This window comes from Octopus sinensis, linkage group LG17 (genome assembly GCF_006345805.1).
Source record: "Octopus sinensis linkage group LG17, ASM634580v1, whole genome shotgun sequence".
Classification (NCBI taxonomy): domain Eukaryota; kingdom Metazoa; phylum Mollusca; class Cephalopoda; order Octopoda; family Octopodidae; genus Octopus; species Octopus sinensis.
Genome location: NC_043013.1, coordinates 24221779 through 24249376, shown reverse-complemented (window position 1 = coordinate 24249376; position 27598 = coordinate 24221779). Strand labels below are relative to the sequence as shown.

The 27598-nt window shown below is 34.6% G+C and overlaps 1 protein-coding gene across 6 annotated transcripts in view; it reads left to right on the top strand.

Moving 5' to 3' along the window:
• The window catches only part of LOC115220946 (peroxisomal membrane protein PMP34), a 47365-nt gene extending 20523 nt beyond the window's left edge, over positions 1 to 26842 (top strand). For 3 of the 6 annotated variants that reach the window (XM_036510445.1, XM_036510443.1, XM_029791156.2), the window contains 2 exons: positions 1274 to 1332; positions 5993 to 7034. In XM_036510445.1, coding sequence (XP_036366338.1) covers positions 1274 to 1332; positions 5993 to 6149 — 216 coding nt within the window. In that variant the 3' untranslated portion in view covers positions 6150 to 7034. Of the gene's footprint in view, positions 1 to 1273; positions 1333 to 5992; positions 7035 to 7864; positions 8171 to 26763 lie in introns of those variants that run through there. The other 3 variants (XM_036510444.1, XM_036510441.1, XM_036510442.1) reach the window with 2 other exon arrangements.
• Positions 26843 to 27598: the final 756 nt, after the last annotated feature.

The following is a 27598-nucleotide window of genomic DNA, read 5'->3' as shown; positions in this document are numbered from 1 at the left end:
AGAATTATTTTTTGTCAATAATCTTCAAAGTGTAGAACTTCCATATTTTTGAAGTAAATAAGAAATGTTTTGTGTTAAACTTGGATTGGTCTTCATTTTTTGTTGATAGCACCTCTTGATAATAATAATAATAATAATAATAATGAAATTATTGTATACAGTGCTGAGGTGCACTACAACTTGTCAAAAGTGCGTATAGAGAATATGCAGTAATGTACAAATGTCTGGGAATTGAACAGTGTATGAGTCAGATACATGCTTGCGTGTGTATGGAAGGGAGAAAATCAGGTGTAGTGTTGGCGAATCTCAGGAAGCATGGAAGTTTTGAAGGATTCAGTGCTCCGACAACTAACAACTGATGCCGGCAGTTTGTTTCATACTTCAGCAACTCTTAGCGGGAAAAAATGCTTCTGAAAGTCATGGGAGCTGTGCTCCTTTCTGACTTTGTAAATATGTCCACGGGTGTTAGACAGGTGGAGTTAGAAAAGGTGCTCAGAGTTATTGTTTGTAAGATGGTTAATAATTTTATGGGTGTCTGCCAAGTCAGTTGCCAGACGTTGGAGTTTCAATGTATCCATGCCCAGGGAAGTAAGGCATTCAGAATATAGCCGGAAAGCAGCTCACAGAGGACTTGGTAAGTGATGCCAAGACACCCTCAGCCTTCTTGGCAATTTTAGCCGTTTCCTATGAATGGAACTCTTAACACTATAGTTTTTTTGTCCCCCCCCACCCTGTTGCTGGGTATCTGTGATGGATGACATCCCTTGGTGCCCTAAGCATCTGCTTATTTTGCTGAATGAGTTAATCCAATTCTAACTGTGGTTTTTTTGAGAATATCTTCTTTTCTTTCTCTGGTTCTGGAATTCCGCCTGTACCCCACACTATTAAGGTAACAAGCATTACTCTCTTTCTGGCTAAATGATAAAATTTATGTTGTAAATATCCAAAGTATTTTCTATATCTAAAGATGAAGTGGATCTTTTCCTTTTGAACGGCACTTTGTAACACAATTTCTAGGTAACTAAAAAGTTTTAAACTTTGTATATATTTCGTCTGAAATTTCAAGCATTTTGGGAATTCAAAACAAAAAGATCTGATGAAGTTAATTAATCTGAGAAAATTATATCTTTCTGGCTTTATTTACTGCTTTTGAAATATTTCGTTATTAAATTCAAGTTTGTCTTCTCCATTCTATATTTGGGACTTGATTGATTTTTACCAATGTTGGATCTTATATTGCAATTATCTGAAATGAAACTCATTATCGTTGTAGTGTGGTCTTGAAAGAAAAGAAAACCAAACAACATGGAAAGTGTTACTTCATATGATCAGGTAAGGAGAATATCTGCCCAAGGACGAAGAAAAGTCTTAGGGCTGGCTCTGTCTTATCAAATGTTCATTATGATGGTACTACTTGAGAACAGTGGTCACGGTGCGCGCACTCGCGCATCAGCGCTAGCTAATCGTGACTAGTCGATCCTACAAAGACTACCTAGCAAAGTAAATAAAACACAAAGTAAATAATTTTTTAAACAAAGTAAATAACACAGAAACACAAAGTAATAACACAGAAACACAAAGTCATGACTAGCTTGCGCGAGTGCGCGCACCGGGACCACTGTTCTCAAGTAATACCCATTATGACTTCCCTTGAAAGTTTTCTGCAAATCATTTGCAGTCTTGTAAATACTTTTCTGGTCTCGCAGACAACAATCCCAGATTCCCAAATCCCTATTTGGATGTTGTGTCAAATAATAGAAAGATCTGACATCAAACACTCATGCATCAAAATCAACAGGAGTGACCATCATTTTGTGAATGTGAATGTAAGAGATGTACATATGTGTATATATACAAATAAATATATCCATGTAATTTAAAAATTTTCTATTCTTATTTTGCTTTCTTTTATTTCTCTCTTTAAGAATAATTACTAAGAAGTCTGTATGTGTGTATGTATAGGTGGATGTGTGTGTGTGTGTATATATATATATATATATAAAACAAAGTACACTATGTTGTAGGTGGTTGTAGGTACAACGTGTGTGCAGGACAGATAAGGATACCTACTGATTCATCTGTTTTTTATCATTTCAAAAGACATAAAAACTAGGTAGTAATAAATTGACTTTAACCAGAGATTCATTCTAGTTCTGAGATGGGGCATTTGTATTATTATGGGTACAGGAAGATAATTTGAATCCTTAAAAGAGACAAAGAAACACTTGATATGAACTGGAAGGGTCAGCCTTAACCTTCTTATCATTTGAAACATTTTATTTTATTCTTCATTTTATTATTTAGTCTGTTTCATACTTTCTTCCTTGTAAAATTTGATCATTAAGATGGAATGTTCATTTATAGCCGACCTGGCTCTTTTCACTTCTCTATTTTTTATCAATGTATTTTGTATTTTGATTATAATTGTATCTTGTCTCTCACTATATCTATGATGAAGACACATGGCATAATGTTTAAGGTATTCAGCTCACGACCGTAAGGTCATGAGTTCAATTCCTGGCAATGCGCTGTGTCCTTGAGCAAGACACTTTTTTCACATTGCTCCAGTCTACTCAGCTATCAAAAATGAGCCATACCTGTATTTCAAAGGGCCTGCCTTGTCACATTCTGTGTCACACTGAATCTCCCTCAGAACTACATTAACCCTTTAGTGTTCGCATTATTCTGCCAAAATTAATCGTCTTTTATCCACATTGTTTTGAACTAATCATGCATTATCTTGTAGCTATGAGATTTTAATGAGGTAGCTGTTAATTTTAAAATGATATTGTGGGGTTGGTGTGAGAGACCAGATCTAGCCAGTTTGAACATAAAACAGGCAGAATACTTTTGGCCGGATATGGCCGGTTTAAATGCTAAAGGGTTAAGGGTATGTGTGTCTGTGGAGTGCTCAGCCATTTGCATGTTAATTTCTGTCATGTATTGAGCTCCTAAACCAATATATAACAAATACTGTGAATTTGTTTAAATAATTATAAACTGCCAGCCACATGGCATGCACGAGTTTTATGTGAACTTGTCTATTTTTTTCTATACATTGCAATTAAAATAAATGGGAACACATAGTTGAATCCTTCGCTACAGGGTTATGGTTGATGTTGTTAGCCTTTCTCAGATGTTCTGCTGTTGGTTGTGCTTCTGTTACTACACATAGAAATTTGCAGTTTACAGTTGTTTAATCCTTGCTCCTATGCTAAGCAAATTATAAAACTTGATAATTTCATGAACAGGCTGTTCCATTGATCAAATCAAGTGGAACTCTTATCGTCGTAACCAACAGAGTGCCTCTAGTGGTAGTAGTAGTAGCATGTCTATGAGTCTATTTTTTTCTATAAACTGCTGGGAGCAACACATCATTCTGGACATACATTATCGCACTGAATGAAACAGCAAGAGGATCTAATGAAGACCGTATTTAAACAATCACTTAAGGAGGTACATTTTGTGTCTTGGGTGTAAGATAATGATTACACAACATCTCACCTCTGTACTACAGGTGTAAGGGTGTGGTGAAACAATTGTCAGGATTTTAAATAACGTATGACCTTAATTTAATTTCTCTCCCCCCCCCTCTCTCTCTCCATACATATATATATGTATATATATATGTGTGTATATATATATATATATATATATATATATATATATATATATATATGTATGTATATATATATCACATGACCGACCATGCTATCAGATGTTGCTACACATCGCTGGTCACAATGTGCTTCACATTGTTTTAGCCTTTAAATGACGCCACCCCGCTGGGTAAATGAGCTGGCCAATAAAAGAAAGAGTAAGAGAAAGTTGTGGTGAAAAAGTACAGCAGGGATCGCCACCACCCGTTGCCAGAACCTCGTGGAGCTTTAGGTGTTTTTGCTTAATAAACACTCACAACGCCTGGTCTGGGAATCGAAACTGCGATCCTACAACCGCAAGTCCACTGCCCTAACCACTGGGCCACTGCGCCTCCACACACACACACACACACACACACACACACACACACACATATGTGACCTCGTGAGTACCACCGGCGATTTTTTTTCCTCTGTCTTCCCTTCTCGGGATCTTTCCTTCTTCTATGTTTCCGACGAAGAGCTTCCCTTCTTTCCTGAGCATCCAATAATACTTTATTTGTTCCACGTCCTTGCGTTGTTGTGTTTTTTTGTTTTCTTGTTTGGATTAACTTTATATATATATATATATATATATATATATACGTACATATATATACACACACACACATACATATATACAGGGTGTGATGGGTGAATTATTGCCATTCTATATTTTAATTTCATACTAGTAAATTGTTTTTGATTTTGTTAACTACACAATATAGTAAGATCAGTTAGGCACCATCTGTGAGAAAAACAGTACCATGACACAATTCACTCTGCCAGAAATTTGGAAACGACATATTGTACTGCTTGGCATTTGTACTGGAAGCTCCAATAGGAACATTTCAAAGTGTTTGGATGTCAATCTGAGGACATGTACTGAGAGTGATAAAAATCAAACATCCAGTCAACATCATGGTATTTGGAGTGATCACAAGTGTTGGTGATGTTATACCTCCATTTACCTTCCCACATGGACTCAGACTCAACACAAAGGCCTACATCAAGTGCTTAGAGGAGGTAGTGCTGCCCTGAGTCAAGAGGGTAGCTGCTGGAAGACGCTATGTCTGGCAACAGGACTCTGCACCATGCCACACAAGCAGGAGAACCTAAACAATTTCTGCGACTACATCACTCCTAAAATCTGGCCACCTAACCCCCCAGATTACAAGCCCCCTTGATTATTATGAGTGGGGCACAGTCGAGTGAGAGACCAACAAAACACTTTGTAACACCAAAGATGAACTGAAGGCAAGGAACATGGCAGCATTCACCAACTGAAACAAGGAGACGCTCTAGAAGAGTTGAAGGAGATTCTGAAGTCGTCTGGAGGCCACGGTTGAAGCCAATAGTGATTTTATTGAATAAATTTGCTCTTTAGTATTTCAAGATATCTTTATGCAATTTAGGTAAATATATCTATTAAAATGAGATGTCAGTGTTATTTTAATTTTTGCATAATTTAGACAGTTTATTCATTGCACCCTGTATATATATATATATATATATTGTTATATTTCGGAATGGTCATATTGCCAGTTTAGCCAATAAAAACACACGCACTATATATTTGGTGTTATTTTGCTTCAGTGTTATTTATTTATTATATTAATCTTAATCTTATTTCGGCCAGAGTTCTTTCGTCACACGAAAGAACTCTGGCCGAAATAAGATTAAGATTAATATAATAAATAAATAACACTGAAGCAAAATAACACCAAATATATAGTGCGTGTGTTTTTATGGCTAAACTGGCAATATGACTATTCCGAAATATAACAATATCTGTTTCAACACACGACTTCACATAAAAAATCTTGCACAACAAATATTTAAACTTATATATATATATATATATATATATATATACATATATATATATATATATAATATTTAAACTTATATATATATATATATATATATAATATTTAAACTTATATATATATATCTGTAGAAAGAGAGAGAGAGAGAGACTATATATTGTTGTTGGTGGTCTCTTGAGTCCAAGGAAGGCAATTTTGCAATTTATTGCTGAACAACCTGCACAAATGATTTGTTTATAAATGTTTGTGCTGTACATTAACTCCTGCTTTCCATCAAATCAACATTACCTGTACAGGTGTGCCACAAATCAGATGTCAAAGTGATCACAGAGCAATATGAAATGAAGTGGTTTGCTCAAGAACACATCACACTGCCTATTCTGGGTATCAGAACCACAATCTTACAATCATAAATGCAACACCCTAACCACTCGACCACACACCCTATTCGATATACTATACTGCATTGCATATTGTTATGGTAATCAGTATGATTTATCCCCCCAAAATGTTGTTTCTTTACAGATTTGGAGGATTCTCGTCACTGTACAGTGGATTTGAAGCCAGACTACTTCAGAGCTTTCTTAGTGGTGCCATTACCTTTCTACTGTATGAGAAAATATCAGTGTTTGTATTTAAATTAATGGGTATCAAATACCAGCTTGCTGAACATCTGCAATAATGAATGTCAAAATTGTTTTTGCCTCAGATCAGCTCTGTTTCAAGCAGACCTGTTACCAAAAGTAGTCCAATTGTGACTATATTCGTTTGGGGAATATGTTACACTACATTATCTAATATTCTTTCCTTATTTAATAAGGTTAGATATGATGATTTGAAGGAGAATTGGTTGTTATTTCTAGCAGAGCTAGTGACCACCTAATGGCTTGCTTGTTTGTTCAACTCACAAATTTCTCTTAACATTCCTTTCCATTATTATTTTTGGTAAGTTCAATCTATTGCAATACTTCTTATCCATAATTTCAGTTCTAACAAGTTTAATATTATGCTTCCATATTTGGTTTTATTGATGTCTTCCTATAGTTCACTTCAGTTTTCTTCTCGCTCTCATTTAATCTTCCACTTTTATTCCCTCATTTCCACCAGAGATACTCTTACATTCCATTCCTCATCTATTCAATTTGTTTACTCATTCACCACAGTTATATTAAGTCTTGTCCTCCACTCTCATTAAGACCAATGTACTGTCCCCGTTCTCTCCTCTCATTACTTTAGTTCACATACTTCCTCCTCTCTTAATCTAACCCTCCATTCAGTCTCATCTAACTCTCCACTCATAATGAGTGTCTTATATAACTCTCCACTCCACTCATGTTGAGTGTCTTCTAATTCATTCTTACTGAATTTAATCTAACCCCTGTTAACTGAATCTCATTTGACTCTCTACTGCTGCACAATGTTTTCTGACTTTCTCTTACTACAGATTCAATTCTATTCAGCTTAACCTTTCTCTCTTATTACCCTGAGTCTGTTGCATTTGTTGTAATACCCAACTTCAATTCTGTTGAGAAAAATTATCTAACCTTATAGTCCATAATTCTATAAAGCAATTACTCTTTGGTCGGCCCGGGGCTATAGCAGAAGACACTTGCCCAAGATGCCACGCAGTGGGACTGAACCCGGAACCATGTGGTTGGTTAGCAAGCTACTTACCACACAGCCACTCCTACGCCAATTACTATACAAAACCTTGATCCAAAGCAACTTTCATGTGATACACTCCACAGGATACATTAATTGATATGCTTTATGGCATGTGGCATAATTTTCTTCATGTAGTTTTACCAATGCTACATGAGATTTCAGATATCAGTTGATATTTCTTATAACTACTATAGAAGCAGTCTGAGTCTATAATGGCTCTGATCACACCAAAGCTAAATCAAGCCAAATAAGATTTAAAATAATAACTCATCAATTATTGAGCCTCTATTTTCTCTCAACCCAAAAATATATTTCAAAGCAAGACTGACTGTATTGTTACGGAGAATTAATCAACTCTTACAACGCTACTTTTATTACTCTATTTCTTCTGAGTGTTTTAACACTTCATTTTATTGACTCCACTATTATCAAGACTGATCTAATAGATGAATTCTCTCCTGTCATTATTTTAGTTCTAACATTTCAATTCTATTACGTACTTCCTCCATTCCATTATTTCTCTGCAAGTATTGTTAATATTTAATAATTCCATTATATATATATCCTGTTCTTCCAATGCAACTGTGATTTCGAGCCATTACAGAAATTATGAAAAACAGCTTTACATTGAATGATATATCACCAATAGCAACACTGTCACTCATTAACCTTTGTTAAATGTCATCTTTACTATCCTGATTGTTTTCTCTTATTTATTTATACATTGATTAGACACAAACGTGACATTGGACTCTTTTACTGGTTCCAGTCACCAGAATCTGACTATTTTGTGGACATTGTTTACCATTCATTTATTATCAACTTTACTCAGCAACTAGCAGCTGTGCTCACCTTTGGTCAAGTTTAATATCTAAAATAAATATGAATTCACTATATTTTGGGATAAATTGCTTTAAAAAAATGCCAACAATCCTTATTTAGTTAATGAATGTTAATTTATTCAGAAGCTGATTCAAGTTCAGCTTTGTAAAGGTGTGCAAAAGAAAATTAAACAAAAAGTATAGAACCAAAAATAAACACTTTGTTGTTTTGTTTTTTTCTCTTAAAACACTTCAACTCATCGTCCATGCACCTAACACTGCACATCCAGTGGAGCAGGTTTCATTTCTTATGAACCTTTGCACTTTGTTTACAGTCACAGCCCATGTTTCACTCCCATGTAGCAAAGCTGCTAACCATACACAGGCATCATACAATCTGTATTTCGCCCTGGGAGAGAGAACTTTTTTTACCAACAAAGGTTGTAGCTCACTGATCTTCATCCAGCCTGTTCTTAATCTAGCATCTGTACTTTCAGAGGATCCTCCTCCACTGCTGACTTGGTAACGAAAGCTATCTACTACTTTTAAGGAACCCCTGGACATATGTGTGTGTATGTATATATATATATATATATATATATATTTTATATTATATAGAGGGTACTATTACACATAGATGCCACACACTAGGAGGGACTCTTAAAGCCAAAACTACTAAAATAAATAAACACATCGTACCGAAACCAATTCTCAAGGCAAGTCATTTAATAAACGATGTGTTTATTTATTTTAGTAGTTTTGGCTTTAAGAGACCCTCGTAGCATGTGGCATCTATGTGTAATAGTGCCCTCTATATAATATAAATAAATTTAAAGAAAAAAAATTGATGACTTTTTTTCTCTTATGCGGTTTTTCACGCTAACTACTTGATAAATTCTTATGAAGATTTTATCCTATTTTTAAATTGTATGTATATATATATATATATATATATATTAGTTATGTGTATGTGTATATATGACAGACTCTCCCATCAAAGACGATGTGTTAATGTTCAGTGAGAAGACAAAAACCAAATTCAACCAGCTAGACAATCAACAACACATTCACATTATTCTCACTACTATTCACCAAAGTTTACAATATCTGTGTGTGTGTGTGTGCACGCACACAAATCCACACACTCACCAGCCTTCTGCCATATCCAGACACTTAGGTTCAACCAGCTTCCTGCCCAGTCACACCATCCAAGAAATTCCCCTTTATGAAGGAATTGCTGACACTGAGCAATTGATATTCTTTGACAACATCATGTGACCTGCCTTGACCAATAGCAGACTATTTTCCAGTAACCATCTTGGACTTCCTGCATCCATTCAGCAATCTAAAGCCTGAAAGAGGTGGGCTCCTGTTTAGGGTCCTGCAAAATTTTAAATCGCACGGAAGCAAATCAGACTGTTTTAAATTGTATGTGTGTGTATATGTGTATTTATTTATATATATATATATGTATGTAAATGTAAGGATAAGCAAGTCAGACAGATCAAAATATAAAGTATATTATAAACATGGAGTACAGAAAATGTATATATGTTTGCATACAAAAAGCTCTGGCTTGCACAGAATGCAGATGATATAGAGAATGAAAGGGGTTCAAGAAAAGTATTACAAATCCAACATCTGTTTCCAGGGGCTCAATGGTCCAAAATAATGTTTGTAAATTAATTCCGTTGTTGGGTTAGACAATCTTCCATCTTCAGGGAGGAGGTCTTTACATTTGAGGTATTGAAGGAAAGAAGTTCAAAGATGGAATGAATTTGTGGAGATCTAAGTGTATTAGAGGGGGGAATTGAGGAGGTAACCAGATAGGGAACAGTAGGAGGAGAAAATGAGGGGTAATAAGGAGGCTAGTTGGGAGTTATAGTAGTAGAGGTGGAAGGTAGGAGGAAAGGGGAGGGTGTTGTAGTCTATTAGTGAGAAAGGGAATGGCCATTATTTGAGGGAAATAAGTTGGCTGGTTCAGTGGCTGTGGAAGATTATTGAGGTATGTAGAGGGGTATAAGAGATGAGTTGGTAGTAAATATAGCAGTGGATAGTGGGGACAAAGGAATGGATAGGTGTTGAAGGGGGGGGGGTTGCAGTGGTGTAAGAAATTGAATACAGGGAAGTGAATAAGGAGATGGATAGAGGTTGACAGGAGGTACTATTAAGTACTTTTGGTAAGGAGGAGAAATAGGAGGCTACTTAAGAGGGTGGGGAGGCTATTAGGGAAGTGGGAAGTAGTGGTTTAGAAGAATTTGGAAAGGTAAATATGAGAAAGATTAGTTAGAGCTATCATTTGTTGAGGTAGTATGTTGCAAGGCTGACCTTGTCTTAATTCAATGTTAATTTTGAGTATGAATTACATGGATTTAAAGAAATGTATGAATGATGAGTAGTACTTGTGTTTGCAAGACAAAATTACATCTGAGAATCTATTAAGTAATGAGGGGTTGTAGAGGTGAAGAATGGTTAACGATTCTCTTAAACATAATTTACTCATACTAATGTTTGAAATGTATGGGGGAGCCTCACTTGTCATGGACCAGCATAGGGTATATGGAATATTTTGAGATTTGAGGTTGTGTATATAAGTTACTAAGGTGCTTGATAATTTAGAATTTGGATTGGAAAAAGTGTTCATATGTGCCTGGTATGTAAACATATATATTTTTTCTGCATTCCATGTTTTTAATATACTTTATATTTTGATCTGTCTAGTTTGCTTATCCTTAAATTTACTTCTATCTCTACTCAAGTTTAAATCTCTTGAGCACTGTTAAGTGTATTCTATATGAAGAATATCTGATTCCCATCTATGGAATACATATATAAATTAACATAAGCAGAAAATGGAGAAACAAACAAATTGACCAACATCAGTTAATTATCAACTTCAAGCTTCACACTGCAAAATGGTATGATTCTAATATATTGAGCGTTTTGGCCTCATCTCGAGGCCCTGTTCTTTCCTCTACCCTCTTATTTTATATGTTTGTATTCACTTTGATGAAGCTCCATGTACTAGATCGGATGTGCTATAAAGATGACGAATATTATTTTCAGAATTTTCTTTGGCAGCCGAAATGGCCATAAGAAATGTTATGTTTCGTATTAAAAACTAATTAACCAATGTTTGTCAATTTGTTTGTTGATCAAAAGTTTTCACCATTTTCTGCTTATTTAAATTTGATTCCTGAGAAACTTTTGTTTATTCTGTTGTTACTAGTACCCTATGAGCATAGTGTACTTGCACACCCATGCCCAGGGTTAACATAGGTAAATGATACCAGTAGTAAGAACGAATATTTTTATTCCTTAGACAGATTTTCCAACCGCTAACTCTACTTACCTTATATATATATATATATATATTATATATATATATATATATGTCTCTACATGTATTCTTATGTAACTCCTATTAGGTAATGAAATATTTGTAATGGAGAATAAATAATACCAAAAGTTTTTTCTAGTCTTCTGTTTTGTTATGTAATTATACTGCCAAAAGTTATATATATATATATGATGATGATGATATATTTGTTGAATTTTCTGCTGCTTTAAATAAAGCATATTACTCTACCACTGGTATTTGAGTACTCTTTTTTCCACCTTGTTTCACATTTATGCATTTACTCCGGTATATATATATATAAATCATCCTCATCAGTTAACATTCATGTTCCTTGCTGACATGAGTTGGACAATTTGACAGAATCCAGTGACCCATGGGATTGCATCATGCTTTGTTATCTACTTTCGCATGGTTTCTATGGCTGGATGCCCTTCCTAATCCCAACCACTTGACAGTGTAGACTGGGTGCTTTTTATGTGGCACTAGCACTAGTGAGGTCAAGAGGTGACTTGCAAAACAGGAAAGAAGGAAAGGAAAAAGGAGGGAAAGGAAAAGATTCACTTGACTAAGTGAGGAAATATATATACATACATACATACATACATACATATATATATATATATATATATATGTGTGTGTGTGTGTGTGTGTGTGTAGTGTATCATATGGATTCATAGAATTGAGTAGCTGTCACAGAAAGCTGCTCTAGTGGACTTGGCTAGCAGACTACATAGTAATCTAATATGGAGGAGAATAGAATTAAAGCATTGGTGTAACCATGATGTTCTGGTGATTTGATGAGCTAGATTCTTATATCTGCTCTGATTAGTAAACATACAATTATATTGCATAATGCATATTTGTGTTCACATGTAAACATAATTTATTATAAGCAGAAATTATTATTACATGGTGAAGGTTGTGAAATGGCTGCAATCCTAAGGATGATGACAAGTGGTTGAATAAGTATGTTCAAGTCTCATATCTCCTGATTTATGGTTAATGTGTGTGTGTGTATATGCAAGTATGTATATATGCTATCCAAATTACCAACAGCTCAATTGACTGAGCTAATACAATGTATAAAGAATGTTTATTTGTTTTAAATAGTTTCAAGCCTGACCATTCTTTGAGCATTATCAACCAATCTTATCACCACCGACTACCTTTTGCAGTAGAACTAATGAAAATGCATCGGTCAGCTAGAAATAGCTGTCAATCGCCTTCAACTCACACTATACCACACTGAAAATAATAGGATTTGTTAGACTGTAATTTGAAGCTAGACAGGATGCTTTGGATTGTATATTCCAAAATATACTTAGTCTAAATAAAAGACAGGATGTTCATGGCTGGAATACTTTGATCATTCTTATGTTTACTTAATCTGGGATGACCTGGGACTATAAAACAAGACTAACACTAAACTAGTTGGGCTCGGTAAATATATTTCATGTGAATTAGTAATAGTTTTGGTATGTTTCTAGACAGTGATAACAAAGAATGTTAGAATGTCAGCAAAAGAATGTCAGACTGTAGTAGCAGCATCAGCTTGTGTTTTGTACCGAATGTAAGAACACAGGATTCATCACAGAGCAGCACGAGCAGAAATGTGTCATAATTTTATGATAGAAGCTGGAAGAGTAGTAGGCAGAGAATATATTAATAACTGAGGTAGTTATTGTTTGGGTTTGGGTCCACATTGACCTGACCAAGCGTGACTCAGCAATGATGATTTTAATCATTTTCTGTAACACTTGACCTTCATGTTTTGAAATGGCACAAGAAATTTGAAGGCTATTTCTAGCAGGATCTCCCTCATTGGCCTGTGTTACTGAAGTTGTCAGTGGCACAAAAGTAATGGATGGTGGGGAGGCTATGCAGTCAAGTGATATTCCTGTACTTTTCTGGAGTGAGACAAGATTTACAACCTTTACACCAATGTCTCCTTTCCAATATTAGCCTCACATTCTATAGCCTATCTCTAATTCTTTAAGACCCATTTCCATCACCAAAGTACAGGGTGGGGCAGAGAGGATGGGCGTTTTTGGAATGGCTATTACTTAGCCCCACTGGGAGAGACATATGTCCAACAGGTATCATTCGGTTTGTGGTGTCTTAGAATTTTTTTTCTTTTCAGATGAAGCCATAGCATTGTGGACAATAGAGCATCGTGTGTTTGCCTATGGCAGTTACGTGAAGAATGATGAGTCTGTCACACCAGTTCAACACGAGTTTCAGCACCACTTCAACATTCACCGAAATCAGGCTGTTCCCACCTGTAACACAATCTTACGTTGGATAAATGCACTTTGTACATGAGGTACCCTATTGAAGAGGAAACTGGTGGGGGTGCTACGAATGATACAGACCCTGGAAAATGTGGAACGCATCAGATAAGCTTTGATATGGAGTCTGAATCACTCTGCTCAGAGGCATTCTCTGAAATTGGCATCAGTAATCAATCGATATTTTGCATGAAGACCTGCATTTTCACCCATACAAATTGGTCATTGGGCAACATTTGAAACCATGGGACTATGCACAGATGGAAGCAATTTATGAAGCAAATGACAACCTCGTTTTGTTAATGAGTGATGAAGCTCATTTTCATCTTAATGGCATGGTGAATCAACAGAACTGTCATTGTTGGGCTCTTGAAAATCTAAGAGAACCACATGCAAGACCACTGCACAGGCCAAAAGTGACAGTCTGGTGTGCTATTGGAAAAGCTGCCGTCATTGTTCCTTACTTTTTTGAAGACAATAATGGAAATGCTGTTACTGTGAACTCCGAGTATTACATTGAGATGATAAACAACTTCTTTGTGACCGAATTATGACGAAAACGTATGCCTATTCGACGTGTATGGTTTCAGCAGGATGGGGTGATGGCCCACTCAGCCAGAGCATCAGTGAACATTCTTTGACCTCTCTTCAGTGACCACCTCATTTCCTGGTTTGCTGACATTCCTTGGCTTCCCTCAGTCCCCTGATTTGTCCATGTGTGATTATTTCTTATAGGGAAACCTCAAGACACGTGTGTGTGTGCGTGTGTGTGCATAAGTCCTATACATTGGACAACTTCCAAAAACGCCTTCAGAAATGCATCAATGAACAGACACCACATGATGGATGTTGTTTTCCACACTTGATTTTGACAAATGCTAATTCAATACAGACACATTGATGTCAATAAAATTTGTTTGTAGCTAAAAATTAATGATTTTGTGAATTTTTCGAAAACGTCCGACCTCTCTGCCCCATCCTGTACAAACTAATACTAAACATTGTCTGTTATCCTATTATGATTATAATATTAAAGCTGATATAAGCAAACCAGTAAAACTACTTCTTTGTATTTACCTGCTACATTTAGCAGTGAAATAACCACCCAAACCAACTCACTTCCAACTTTAAACCTTGAATAATATATGTCTGTGATCTTAATTGCAGAGGAGAACATGCTTCCAGTATATTTGATCCAATAAGAGCTAAGAAGATCACCAAGAAACGTTGATCTTTATAACTAATTTTTGTTTAAATATACAACGTAAGGATTTCAAATAAAGAGTCCCAGAGTATATATCAGATTACACACATAACAACATGGTTAAGAAGTTTGTTTTGTAAATCAGTCTTCCTACATTCAATATCACTGAGCTAAGTCTTGGGCAAGCAGTGGCAAAGCATAAGTTTTGGCCATTTAATTCCATTACAATTACCAACCCTTTGACCTATAGCAAATAAACACACATATAAAGGGTCTGTCTCTGTAGGGTCTGCTCACCTTACACTAACTCCTTTGTAGACAAGTGTTTTGTGCCTTTCTTTCAGGCAGACACCTTATTTGTAAATTTTGATAGAGAATATATGGAAGCCCACTAGACTACCTGCTATTGTCATCCAGTTTCATATCCTTAGCAGAAGACAGTTGCTCAAAATAACATGGTGTTCCACCAAACCCGGAGAAGCACAAAAGCATAATTTTGTTCATATTATTATTGTTATTATATTATTATTATTATTATTATTATTATTATTATTATTATTATTATTATTATTATTATTCTAAGATGATATATTTGAAAATTTGGCAGAAATTCAACTTTGATTGCTGGTTTGATTTGTTTACTGACAAGCAAAAATTAAAAAGCAAAACAACATTATAATTATCTATTTTATTAAACCAGTGAAAATAATTTAATCATTACATAAGTGCAACTATTTCAAACATTTCCACAAAATATGTTAATACATGTACATACATCTATATGTATATGGTTATGTGTGTGTGTATGTAAATATATGCAACATATGCATAATATAACAGCTACAAACAATATGTACATGTGTAGATATACATACATATATATATATATATATATATATATATACGTTTAAATTGGCTAAACTGGCAATATGACCATTCCAAAATATAACAATATATATATATATATATATATATATATATATATATATATATAAAAAAGTTGAGTTGTGGGGTATCGCACGAGTGGGATTATATAAGAAAAAAGGTTTGAAAATGCATTTTCAAACCTTTTTTCTTATATATATATATATATATATATATATATATATAGATAGATAGATAGATAGATAGATAGATAGACAGGCAGATAGATGATACATATGTATCTATATAGATAGAGAGGTAGATGATATGTGTATATATATATATATATATATTGTTATATTTCGGAATGGTCATATTGCCAGTTTAGCCAATAAATATTCCGAAATATAACAATATCTGTTTCAACACACGACTTCACATAAAAAATCTTGCACAACAAATGTTTAAACGTATATATATATTATATATATATATATGTGTGTGTGTGTGTGTGTGTATATATTTATATATATATATATATATAGAGAGAGAGAGAGAGAGAAAAGCAGCTCAACATATATAAGCAATATCAAATATGCATACAAGGTATGTGTTTTGCTAGTTTGTGGGTAGGCTGTACTTGTTGGCGTAAGATTTATTCTCATCAATTTTTATGATGTTAAAACACCTGGAAATCATAGACAAGCAAGATAACTCACACCCAGTCCCATTCAGGAATGATAGACATTGATGTTTCATCATTTTTGTGACTTGTCAACACCGCATAGATACGTGGTTATATATGTTGGAATGTAATATGATATATATATATATATATATATATATATATATATATATGAAATATAATGTAATATAATATGCATATATATAAACATATATTATATCATAATAATAATAATGAAATTATTGTGTATAGTGCTCAGGTGCACTACAATATATATTTCTTTACTGCCCACAAGGGGCTAAACATAGAGGGGACAAACAAGGACAGACAAAGGGGTTAAGTCGATTACATCGACCCCAGTACGAAGCTGGTACTTTATTTATCAACCCCGAAAGGATGAAAGGCAAAGTCGACCTCGGCGGAATTTGAACTCAGAATGTAACGGCAGACGAATTACCGGTAAGCATTTCGCCCGGCGCGCTAATGTTTCTGCCAGCTCATCGCCTTACAATATAATATAATATATTTCCTTGTGCATGTCCTCATGTTGTCCGTTTATTTTGTTCATTCATTTGAATCGACTATTTATAAACATCTATTTATATATATATATACACATAAAGGAGCACTATACAAGTCCAAAGTAAGAGCCAATAGGCTTAAAATAAGCCCTGCAGAGCAAATAATAAAAGCAGTAATTTAAATAAAGAAAGGAGAAGTCAAATTGACATAACAATTGTTTCTGTAAAAAGACCAAAATTTTAATTCTAAATCTCATACAATATTATGCAATTCATATTATGTTGAGTAATACGAGACATAGTATATGAAAATATGTAATAATTTTATAGTCCCTTGCTTCCTGAGATGTCATGATTTGAAGGCACCATTGTCTAAATGAATGTTTTAGGATAAGTTCATTTGGGCATACCACAATATGTAAATAGCTAACTGAATGTTTTAGGATGTATTCATGTGAGCATATCACAATATGTAAACAAGCCAAACACTTAATAGCTTTCACTTGATAGCTTCCATAGGTTTTATATACGTATATCTATATGTGTGAACATCTATTTGCAACTATATATGAATATCCATGTATGTGTCTCATCATCATCATCATCGTAGTAATCATCCGTTTTTCATGCTGGCATGGGTTGAACAGTTTGACAGGAGCTGATAAGCCAGAGGACAGCAACAGGCTCCAAATGTCTGGTTTTGGATGGTTTCTTCTAGCTGGATGTCTTCACGTTAGTTTATGTGCTTGCATATGGCTTTGATGGGATTGTAGCATAAAGCAGGGGATGAATTAAAAATGTAGACCTTTTTAGAGAATTTTATCTTACTGCTATTGTCGCCACAAAAGTCATTAAATGGATGATGATTGCTCTGTTTAGTGCTTTGATCAATAAGACAAATTTCAAACAGTTTTAATTACAATTTATTGTCTTAAAAGCTGCAGGAGATATCAAGTAAAAGCTGTATCTGGTCTATTTACATATTTTGACACATTCCAATGAACTTATGCTAATGCATTCATTTAGTCATTGGTGCCTTCAGATCATGACATCGGAAGAAAGGAATGGACTTTTGACTGATTACAGATTTCCATTTAATATGACCTGGATAACACAACATTGAATGAATTGGGGAACATTCTATGAGATATGGAATAAAAACATACTCTCTGTTTATGCAAACAATGGCAATTTCAATTTGACTTTTCCTTTTAAGATTTAAATTCCTATTTTGAGATACATACATACATACATACGTATGTATGTATGTATGTATGTATGTATGTATCTATATATATATATATATATATATATATATATATATATGTTTGTATGTATGTATTTGTATACATATATACACACACATACATACACACAAACATGTATATATATATATACACATACATATATATGTATGTATATGTGTGTGTATCCATACGTGCATACATACTTACATACATAGTGATATATGTATATGTATTTATTATGCACTTATATATTGTACACATACATACAAATATATATATATGTATGTATAAACACACACACATACGTATATATGTGTGTGTGTGTGTATTACAGAAACAAGAAACAAATATTTGATATGTATTCAATCAATATATATGCATATTTTATATATATACATTTGAATAAGTATATTACATATAATCCATGCCAGCATGGAAAACGGATATTAAACAATGATGATGATATATATATATAAAATTACATATTCAATTGATATATATGTGAATGTGTACATATGTCTGTCTATGTATATATATATATGTGTGTGTGTATATATATATATATATATGCATATATATATATGTATATATATATATATATATATATATATATATATATATATATATATATATATATATATATATATATATATATGCAAATATATATATATATGCAAATATATAGAGAAAACAAAGATATTTTATTCCACGCAGGCAGAAATATAGGAAAAATAGAAGTTGAAAATGCACAGAGAATAGAACATTTTTTATTAAAATATTTAAAGCTTTAAACTGTTTCACAGTTTTTCAATTTGAACTTTTTGAAAATCAGTGAAAACTGTGAAATGGTTTAAAGCTTTAAATATTTTTTTAAATGTTCTAACTATTCTCTGTGCATTTTCAACTTCTATTTTTCCTATATATACATATGTGTGTATATGTATGTGTACATATATATATATATATATATGTGTGTGTGTGGTGTGTGTGTGTGTGTGTGTGTGTGTGTGTGTGTGTGTGTGTGTGTGTATGTATGCATGTGTTTGTATATGTATGTATGTGTATATATATATATATATATATATATGTGTATGTATATATATATATATATATATATATATTATATATATATATATAAATGTATGTATATATATATACATATATGTGTATGTATGCATATATATATACATATGTATATATATGTAGGTATATTTGTCTATATTATGTGTGTGTAAAATTGAAGAAATTGGAGTCAACAAGAAAGAGTATGGTTGGACAGTTATTTTTTAATCACTACAATTGTTTCCATCCAAAGTGGTTCTCCAAAAATACAGGTATTTGATTATGCAATTTGATTATATTCACACACTACAAATATCGAAACATAAACCTGGAAGTATATAATAATGCTACCGGATGGTATTGGGTAATTCTGAGGGTGGACAAGATTTATACTGTACTCTGCCACGTTCCTAACAGAAGATACCATAACTATATGTTGTGTGTGTGTGTGTGTGTATACACGCTCACAGACACACACACACACACATATATATATATATCAGTCAGGTGTTGAAAAGCACACTCTAAAAGAAATTTTGAGTTGTTATTTTTTGAAGGATTCAAGTCAGAAAGTTTACATTCGTTTTGTGTTCCTGTTGCACTTTGCAATACAGACAATACATCAGACGTGTTTACTGGTAGCACATCGTCTCTTTACTAATGAAAATAAATATACAGTCTTAGTCAGATTGCTGAAGAAAAACCAAAACAAAAAAAAATCATTAGAGGGAAAAATAACTTGCCTCTCCTTGTACAATTCTTCGCATTTCTGAAGTGGATCAGCTGTGCCTGCATGTTTTTGCCATTTTCTAATCTGCAACCAGGGAAGATTCATTTGTTTCCAAAACAATTTTTTTTATTATGAGAGCTGCAGCTATAAATTTCACTTTTCAATTCATGAAAGTACCCAGATCGATCAAATTCTTTTAGGATTGTTGTCCTTTCAACTAAGCAAGGTTCGTGTCATCTGTTTCTGTTAAGGTATGACTTAAGTTGTTCCAGTAACTGCCAGTTAATTTTGTATGGCATTCCCTCTTCTTTTAATCACCATGTATAGCTGGCTAATGTAATGCTACACATCTCTAGGATCCTAAAAGAGGATCTGCAGTTATTTAGCCTGACCTTACTTCTTGAATTTAAAAAGTGACATTTTCAGCTGTGGCATTGATGACAGAAAATCTGTTTGGAAATGTGGTCTTCCTCATTTGTGGATTAGAGAATGGAAAAAACATATGTAGGCACAGCTGACTCACTTCAGCCATACCTGCAATCATACAAGGGAAAGCAATTCTTTTTTTCCTTCCCAGAAAGGGATTTTTTTTCCTGTTTCTTCTTTTGTTTCAGTTGTTTCTCCCCCAAAAGTGACTAAGACTATATATTTACCTCCTTCATTAAAGAGGCTGTGTGATTGTGGCCAGCATTCCTGATGAGTCATCTATATTGCCAAGTGCAATAGGAGATGTGAAAACCAATGGTAACTTTCTGGCCAGTGATATGCCATAACCAAGAATATACTACTGTGCGATACATAAAAATAACTAACAAGAAACTAATTGGTAAGATTAACAGAAATGGATCTACAATGCTGTATATTTTTATATGTATACATTTATACATACATACTCATATGAATATACATATATATATATATATATATACATTCATATGAGTATGTCATGTATATATGTTTACATATTTACATTCACATTTATATATATACACATGCATATATGTGTTTGAAAGTGTTTAGTCATTATAGTTACATCTGTATGATGGTTACCAGGAATATTATACACTGTTGTTGTCTCCACCAGATTTTCACAGTAAATGGAAAAACAGAAGATGAAATCTCCTGCCTTTTGCTTCTCCAACATGTGCAAAAATTTCGGTGAAGATTGCTTAATTGAACATTTTGCCTACCAGCCTGAAAACATGGCACTGTAATCCCAAATGCTAAACAATGCAACTAAACAAGAAATTACTGTATAACATAGGAGACAAAATTCAGCATTTAAATATTGTTAATATGTATATCTATGTGTACATACATACATACATACATACATACATACATGCATATGCATATATGTATGTATACATACACACACACACATGCATGCATGTGTATGTATATGTATATGTGAATATATGTGTGGGCATATCTAATTTTTGCCTATGTATATTAGTGGGGGAGTGTTGCTACATCTGTGTGTGTGTGTGTATATATATATGTATATATATATAGTCACTATAAGAATATTTAGACATATAGGAATATTTTTAGCCAAGATATATTGGTTTAATATATTGTATTTTGGAGAGATATTTTTTCAGTGAACTGGCTCCTGTGCCGGTGGCACATAAAAAGCTGTATCTGAATGTGATCGATGTCAAGGCTGCCTGGTTGGCTCCTGTGCTGGTGGCACGTATAAAGCACCCACTACACTCTCAGAGTGGTTGGCGTTAGGAAGGGCATCCAGTTGTAGAAACATTACCAGATCCGATTGAAGCCATGATGCAGCCGCTGACTCTCCAGACCTCAGTCAAACCATCCAACCCATGCCAACATGGAAAATGGATGTTAACTGGTGATGGTGATGATGATGATCAAATATTATTATTAAGCTTGAAACTGGAGAGATCCAATGGATACAAATTAATTTATTAATCAATTAACATCTTCACCTACAATTGTTTCATTTCACATCCAATTTAAACTACAAAGCATATATAAATATATAATCTTGCATTTCAAAATACCTTTGAAACACCATGTATGGACCAAAGGAACCCACAGACTTGCAGCCTATGAGGAGCACCCCAAATCTATCCAGTGTGAATTACCACAAAGCAGACTGGAAAGCAATTGAGAAAGAGATTACCATACAGGACTGGTCCCAATGTCTCTCTACACCTGACATAGAAATGAAATAGAAAACTTTCATGTCCGTAATACAAGCCATATGCTACAATTTTGTCCCAGAGAGAAGGGCCACTGCACATAAAAACAAAATTCCCGAGGAAAGAAGGGTTCATATGAGACAATGTACAAAGATTGCAAACCACCTGAACAGTAGTGAGGATTCCCACCTGGAAACAGTACAGCTGGAGATTGAGAAGCAGCTGAAGTGCTTGCATGAGAAGGAAAGAGCAGCCAGAGAAGCCTGGGTCATAAAAGATATAAAATCAGACCTTAAAGTCTTCTTTAAGTATGTCAAGGCGACTGCTACCTTGCATTGTAGTGTAGGGTCACTCCTTCAAAAAGATGGCTCCCTCACAGGATGAGTGAAACACTGAATGAACACCCCACTGTTATGGTATATGTAAGTTAGCAAACCTGTAGAATTCGTTACCTCTACAGAAGCAGAAAGGGAGACAGGAAAAATTGATAACATCAATATCGAAGAAAAGGATGTAATACTGGTAATAGATGATGTCGATGCAAACTCAGCTGCTGGCCCCAATGGATTCCCAGCAATCCTTCTCAAGTCATGCAAATGAGTCTTTGCAAAACTATTGTAACTACTTTTTCAGAGATTCCTTGCAAATGGTAAGCTCCCGGACAAACTGAAGGAAGGTATAATATGCCCAATCCATAAAGGAGGAGGCAGAGCAGATGCTAAAAACTTTAGGCCTATCTCTCTGACTTCACACAGAAAAATTAGGGAACGAATAGTCTGAAAGAAAATTAATTGCATTCCTTGAAGAGAATGACTTGCTGACTGACACCCAGAATGGCTTACGACCAGGTAGAAGCTGTCTGACACAGCTCTTGCAGCATTTCGACTGGGTGCCAAAGCAGCTGTTCAACACCTCAAATGTGGACATGATATAGATCGACTTTGCAAAAGTCTTTGACAAAGTCAACCATGTATATGTCACAAGCTGCATAATCTCGGCATGGTTGGAAAACTTGGAGAATGGATACATGACTTTCTGAAAGATAAAAATTAGGTAGTGGTGGCCAACAGGGCCACCTCCAAGGAAACACAAATAATGTGTGGTGTTCTACATGGCCCTGTTTTGGGGCCGCTGCTATTCATAGAGGCCCTCAGCTGCTCAAGTAGTCACCCTTGCTAGCAATGCAGATGATACTAAAGTTTCTTAGAGGATACAGATCCCTGGAGACATTGTGCATCTGCAACATGATTTGGACACAATATACAAGTGGGCAGAGTTTAATGCTGGAAAATTCCAAGCCCTTGCTAACAACACACAAAGCTCAATGAAAAGCAAACAGAATACACTGACCCAGGAGAGATTGCAATCTCTGAATTAAAATCAGTGAATGACCTGAGCATCGACATGAATAATGATGCATCTTGCCAGGTGCGTTGTATTACTAAGTTGGCAACAAAATGCAGACAGTCGACCAGATGGATCGTTCAAATTTTCAAAACGAGAGAACAGGTAACCATGATGATCCTCTGGAAGACTTTCATTCTCAGCCATCTGCATTACTGTTCCCAACTGTGGTCACCAAACAGTATAAAATTAATGATGGAACTTGAGGCAATTCAATGAAGCTACACAAAGAAGATCATCTTAATGCGATGTGTCAGCTACTGGGAGAGACTGAAACAGTTAAGATTCTACTCCCTAGAATGAAGGCAGGAAAGATATGCAGTAATATACATCTGGAAGATCCTAGAAGAGCTTGTATCTAACTTTGGCATTGTAAGTTACACAAATAGCAAAACGGGTCACTACTGCATAGTACCAAAAATCTCAACATTACCATCAGGATACAGAACCAGATACTGCAACAGCTTGGCCTTTATGGGCCAACAGCTTTCAATATCCTCCTACAAAGACTGAGAGACTTGCATGGTGTGGATGTAGGCATTTTCAAAACAAAACCAGATCACCATCTGTCAGGAGTTCCAGATGAACCTACCTCAAAGCAAGAAGTACAAATGAGGGCAGCAATGTCAAACTCCCTCATTCACCAAATGTCACACATCAAAGGAGGTTTAGTGGAAGTGTAGCAAAGCAAACAGCAGTGCCCCAGTATGGCCACAACAGTCAGGCTGAAACTAAAATATATATGTGTGTGTTTTGCGCTTTTAAGCATTAAGCATCTCTATAAAATGACCTCTCTAGGTGAATATTGCTGTACTCAGCACTCTAACAATAATTCTGTGATAAGTGGGGTATAAAGATTGCCTTTGGTGTCAATACTGCTGCCATTGCTAATATCTAATATAAATAAAAAACTCCCTACTTGACTTTAAAAGGATTTATCAAATCTTATCAGGTGGTGCTATTGAGTTAGAGAGGGCCTGGGTCAATCTTTGGTCAAAACATATCTACGTTTATCTAAGTTTATATTCTATAATATAAATTGGATATGGGCAATCGTTGTATTCTTTTTTGTCTTAAGGTTCACAGCCAAACGGCTGGGTGGATTCGAGTGAAAAATGGTACACATGTGGAGATGAGTGCATAGATTGGAATGCAGTTTGTATTCGTTTCCTAGCCCCCATAGTTACCAAGAACTGTGTGTGTGTGTGTGTGCCACTGAAGCCATTCATACAGACATACATAACCTCTCTCTCTCTCGCTTTTTCTCTGTCAATCACTCACACATTCACTCACTACAAAAAGTGAATAAAAAATTTCAGTTATCTCTTCTCTCTCTCTCTCTCTCTCTCTCTCTCTCTCTCTCTCTCTCACACACACACACACACACACACACACACACACACACACACACTAACAAAAGCAATTCACAATCACACCACACATTCCATCTCGCACACCCCATCAAACACACTCACACACACACACACACACACACGCACATCAATTCTTCCAGTTCACTCATACAATTGTGCTCTCTCTGTCTCTTTTGCTTTCATGCCGACTTCAAAAGACCCCCTTTCCCCCCAACACCATATTAAAAAAATAAAATTTTTTTATGGAAACCAACGATCATCTTCAAAAATGTAAATAAACGCACGTGGTTTATAAATGGTTTGTAAGTGACAGTCGTGTGTTCCCTTAACAAAAGATCGCCCAATGTTTTAATGATTAGACAGAGGTCCAATAGAATAGCTCTCAGAAACAGACCACGTACAAATTCATTCTTCACAACTCCTGAAGCTTTTTTTTCTGGCAAGGGGAGGGGGGTCAGGAAATGTTCATACAGCTGGAGGCTCCAATCGAAACAGGGGACCCAAAATGATAAGGTTGAGAAACCCTGTTAGAGATTATGCCTAACCGAAAACGATCACAGCCAAATCATCCAAACAGACCGGGTGAAACCGGGCTTAGCTGCTAGTATATATATATATATATATATATATATATATATACAGGTCGTTGTCAACTTACAACCGCTCAACTTTACAACAATTGGCATGCCAGCTCCCAGCAGCAATAATAAATTGTTCAGTTGAAATCTTATGGGTTTAATTCCTTAGAAATTAACCCATCTACGGATGATGTCAGCTAACAAACACTTCCTCTAGGTTTGGTAATCAATCACCACTGTGTTGGATGACTTTCCTGTTGCTGAGACATCGAGGCAACCTTGTATTGTTTATAAGATGACTGCTTAAGACTTCAAAATTTTTGACTGTCACCAGAATAATAGTATAATATAGGATGTTGTGTGTGACTGTTACCTGAGAATGTACCTTAAGAATGTAAAAATATAAAACAAAGCTATGTTGGCCCATAGACGAAGTTACAACCAAATCAATCTACGACCAGTCAGTCAGAACAAATTGCAGTCGTAGGTTGACGACGACCTGTATATGTATGTATAGGTATATATATATACATATATATATGTATATATATGTATAGTCTAGGACCATCAGTAAGTTGTCATAATAGGACTCAGTGTTTCATATGCTGGAGCTAAGAGCTACAATAAATTCTCATTGGCTATTATGACAACAGACACTATAAAAAAAAAACATTGAATAAAAGGGAAGTTACTCTAATAGGTGGGAAAAAATATAAAAGAAAAATACATGCAACCATATTCTCACAATACATAAAAACTTCCTGTGTTCATAACGTCTACATACGTACACACACAAACATGTATATATACATGCCCATACACACATAAACATATGTGCAATTACATACTCATACACATATCCACACACACACACATATATGTATATATATATATATATATATATAAATGGAGTTAAATGCAGGTGTTATTCAAATCTTCAAAGATTTGAATAACACCTGTGTTTAACTCCATTTATTTATTTATGTTATACAAAAGCATTTCACCAAAACCTAGAATTTCTACCTTTTTTGCTACCCTGGTAACTATTTATTTTTTCCATGTTATTTGTAGACATTGAAAAAATACACATACATTTATATATATGTGTATTTAAACCCACACACATGTACATTCATATATGCTCATACACGTATAATATTGTAGATCAATAATTAAGAAACCGTATAATGTTGAACGAATCCAAGAAGACTCTTCTATGATGGTTTCTGCTTTTAAATTCTGAAAAATTGAAATGAACTGAATTAAATTGAAGAACTAGTATTACATCAAGAAATAATTTTGAATTTGTTTTTTTTTTGCAGAGAGAGAGAGAAAAGTGGGAGATTTTGGACCTTCAGTTATGTAGAAGATGGGATGAACGAATGACTGGTATAGTGAATTTTAAACTTATTAAAATTATCAAATGTGATGTAGAAAGGTTGTGAAGTTTATAACTTCCTGTTGCTATTGTTAGACTTGTCAATTCAAAAAAATCAATATTCAGCTAATTGTGGTCTTAAAAATATTTCTTAAAAATATTTTATTTTTGTAATTATTTTTTGATCTCTTCATGAATTTTAAAAGTCTTAACTAAAATACGCTTTTAAAAGAATTTTACCACTCAACCCATGTTTATCTTTTGTTCGTATATTATGAACCTCTAATTTCACTCCTTCTCTAATCTGTCTTCTAACTTCTTACTTTTCAACAATTTTGAACCATTCTCTCTCTCCCTCCCTCTCTCCCTCTCTCTCTTCTCTCTCTCTCTCTCTCTCTCTCTCTCTCTCTCTCTCTCTCTCTCTCTCTCTCTCTCTCTCTCTCTCTCTCTCTCTTTTCTTACTCTGTTTACACTTTCTCCCATACAACCCCAGTTCAACATTATCTCAACAAACAATTCATTTTTCAATTTAATTCAGTTTTATTTCTTTGAATTCAAAAGAAGAAACTGCAGCAAAATAATTTTCCTGAATTTATTTAGACTTATTGTTTATTTGTTGCATGGTTACTTTACTTCCAGTATTGAGTACTTCATAAAGAATGTTGTCAGTCTGCACACATACACATAAACACATATACATGCATACACACACACACACACATTCACACTCACACACACATATGTATTCATATATATATTTTTTTACTTGTTTCACTTAT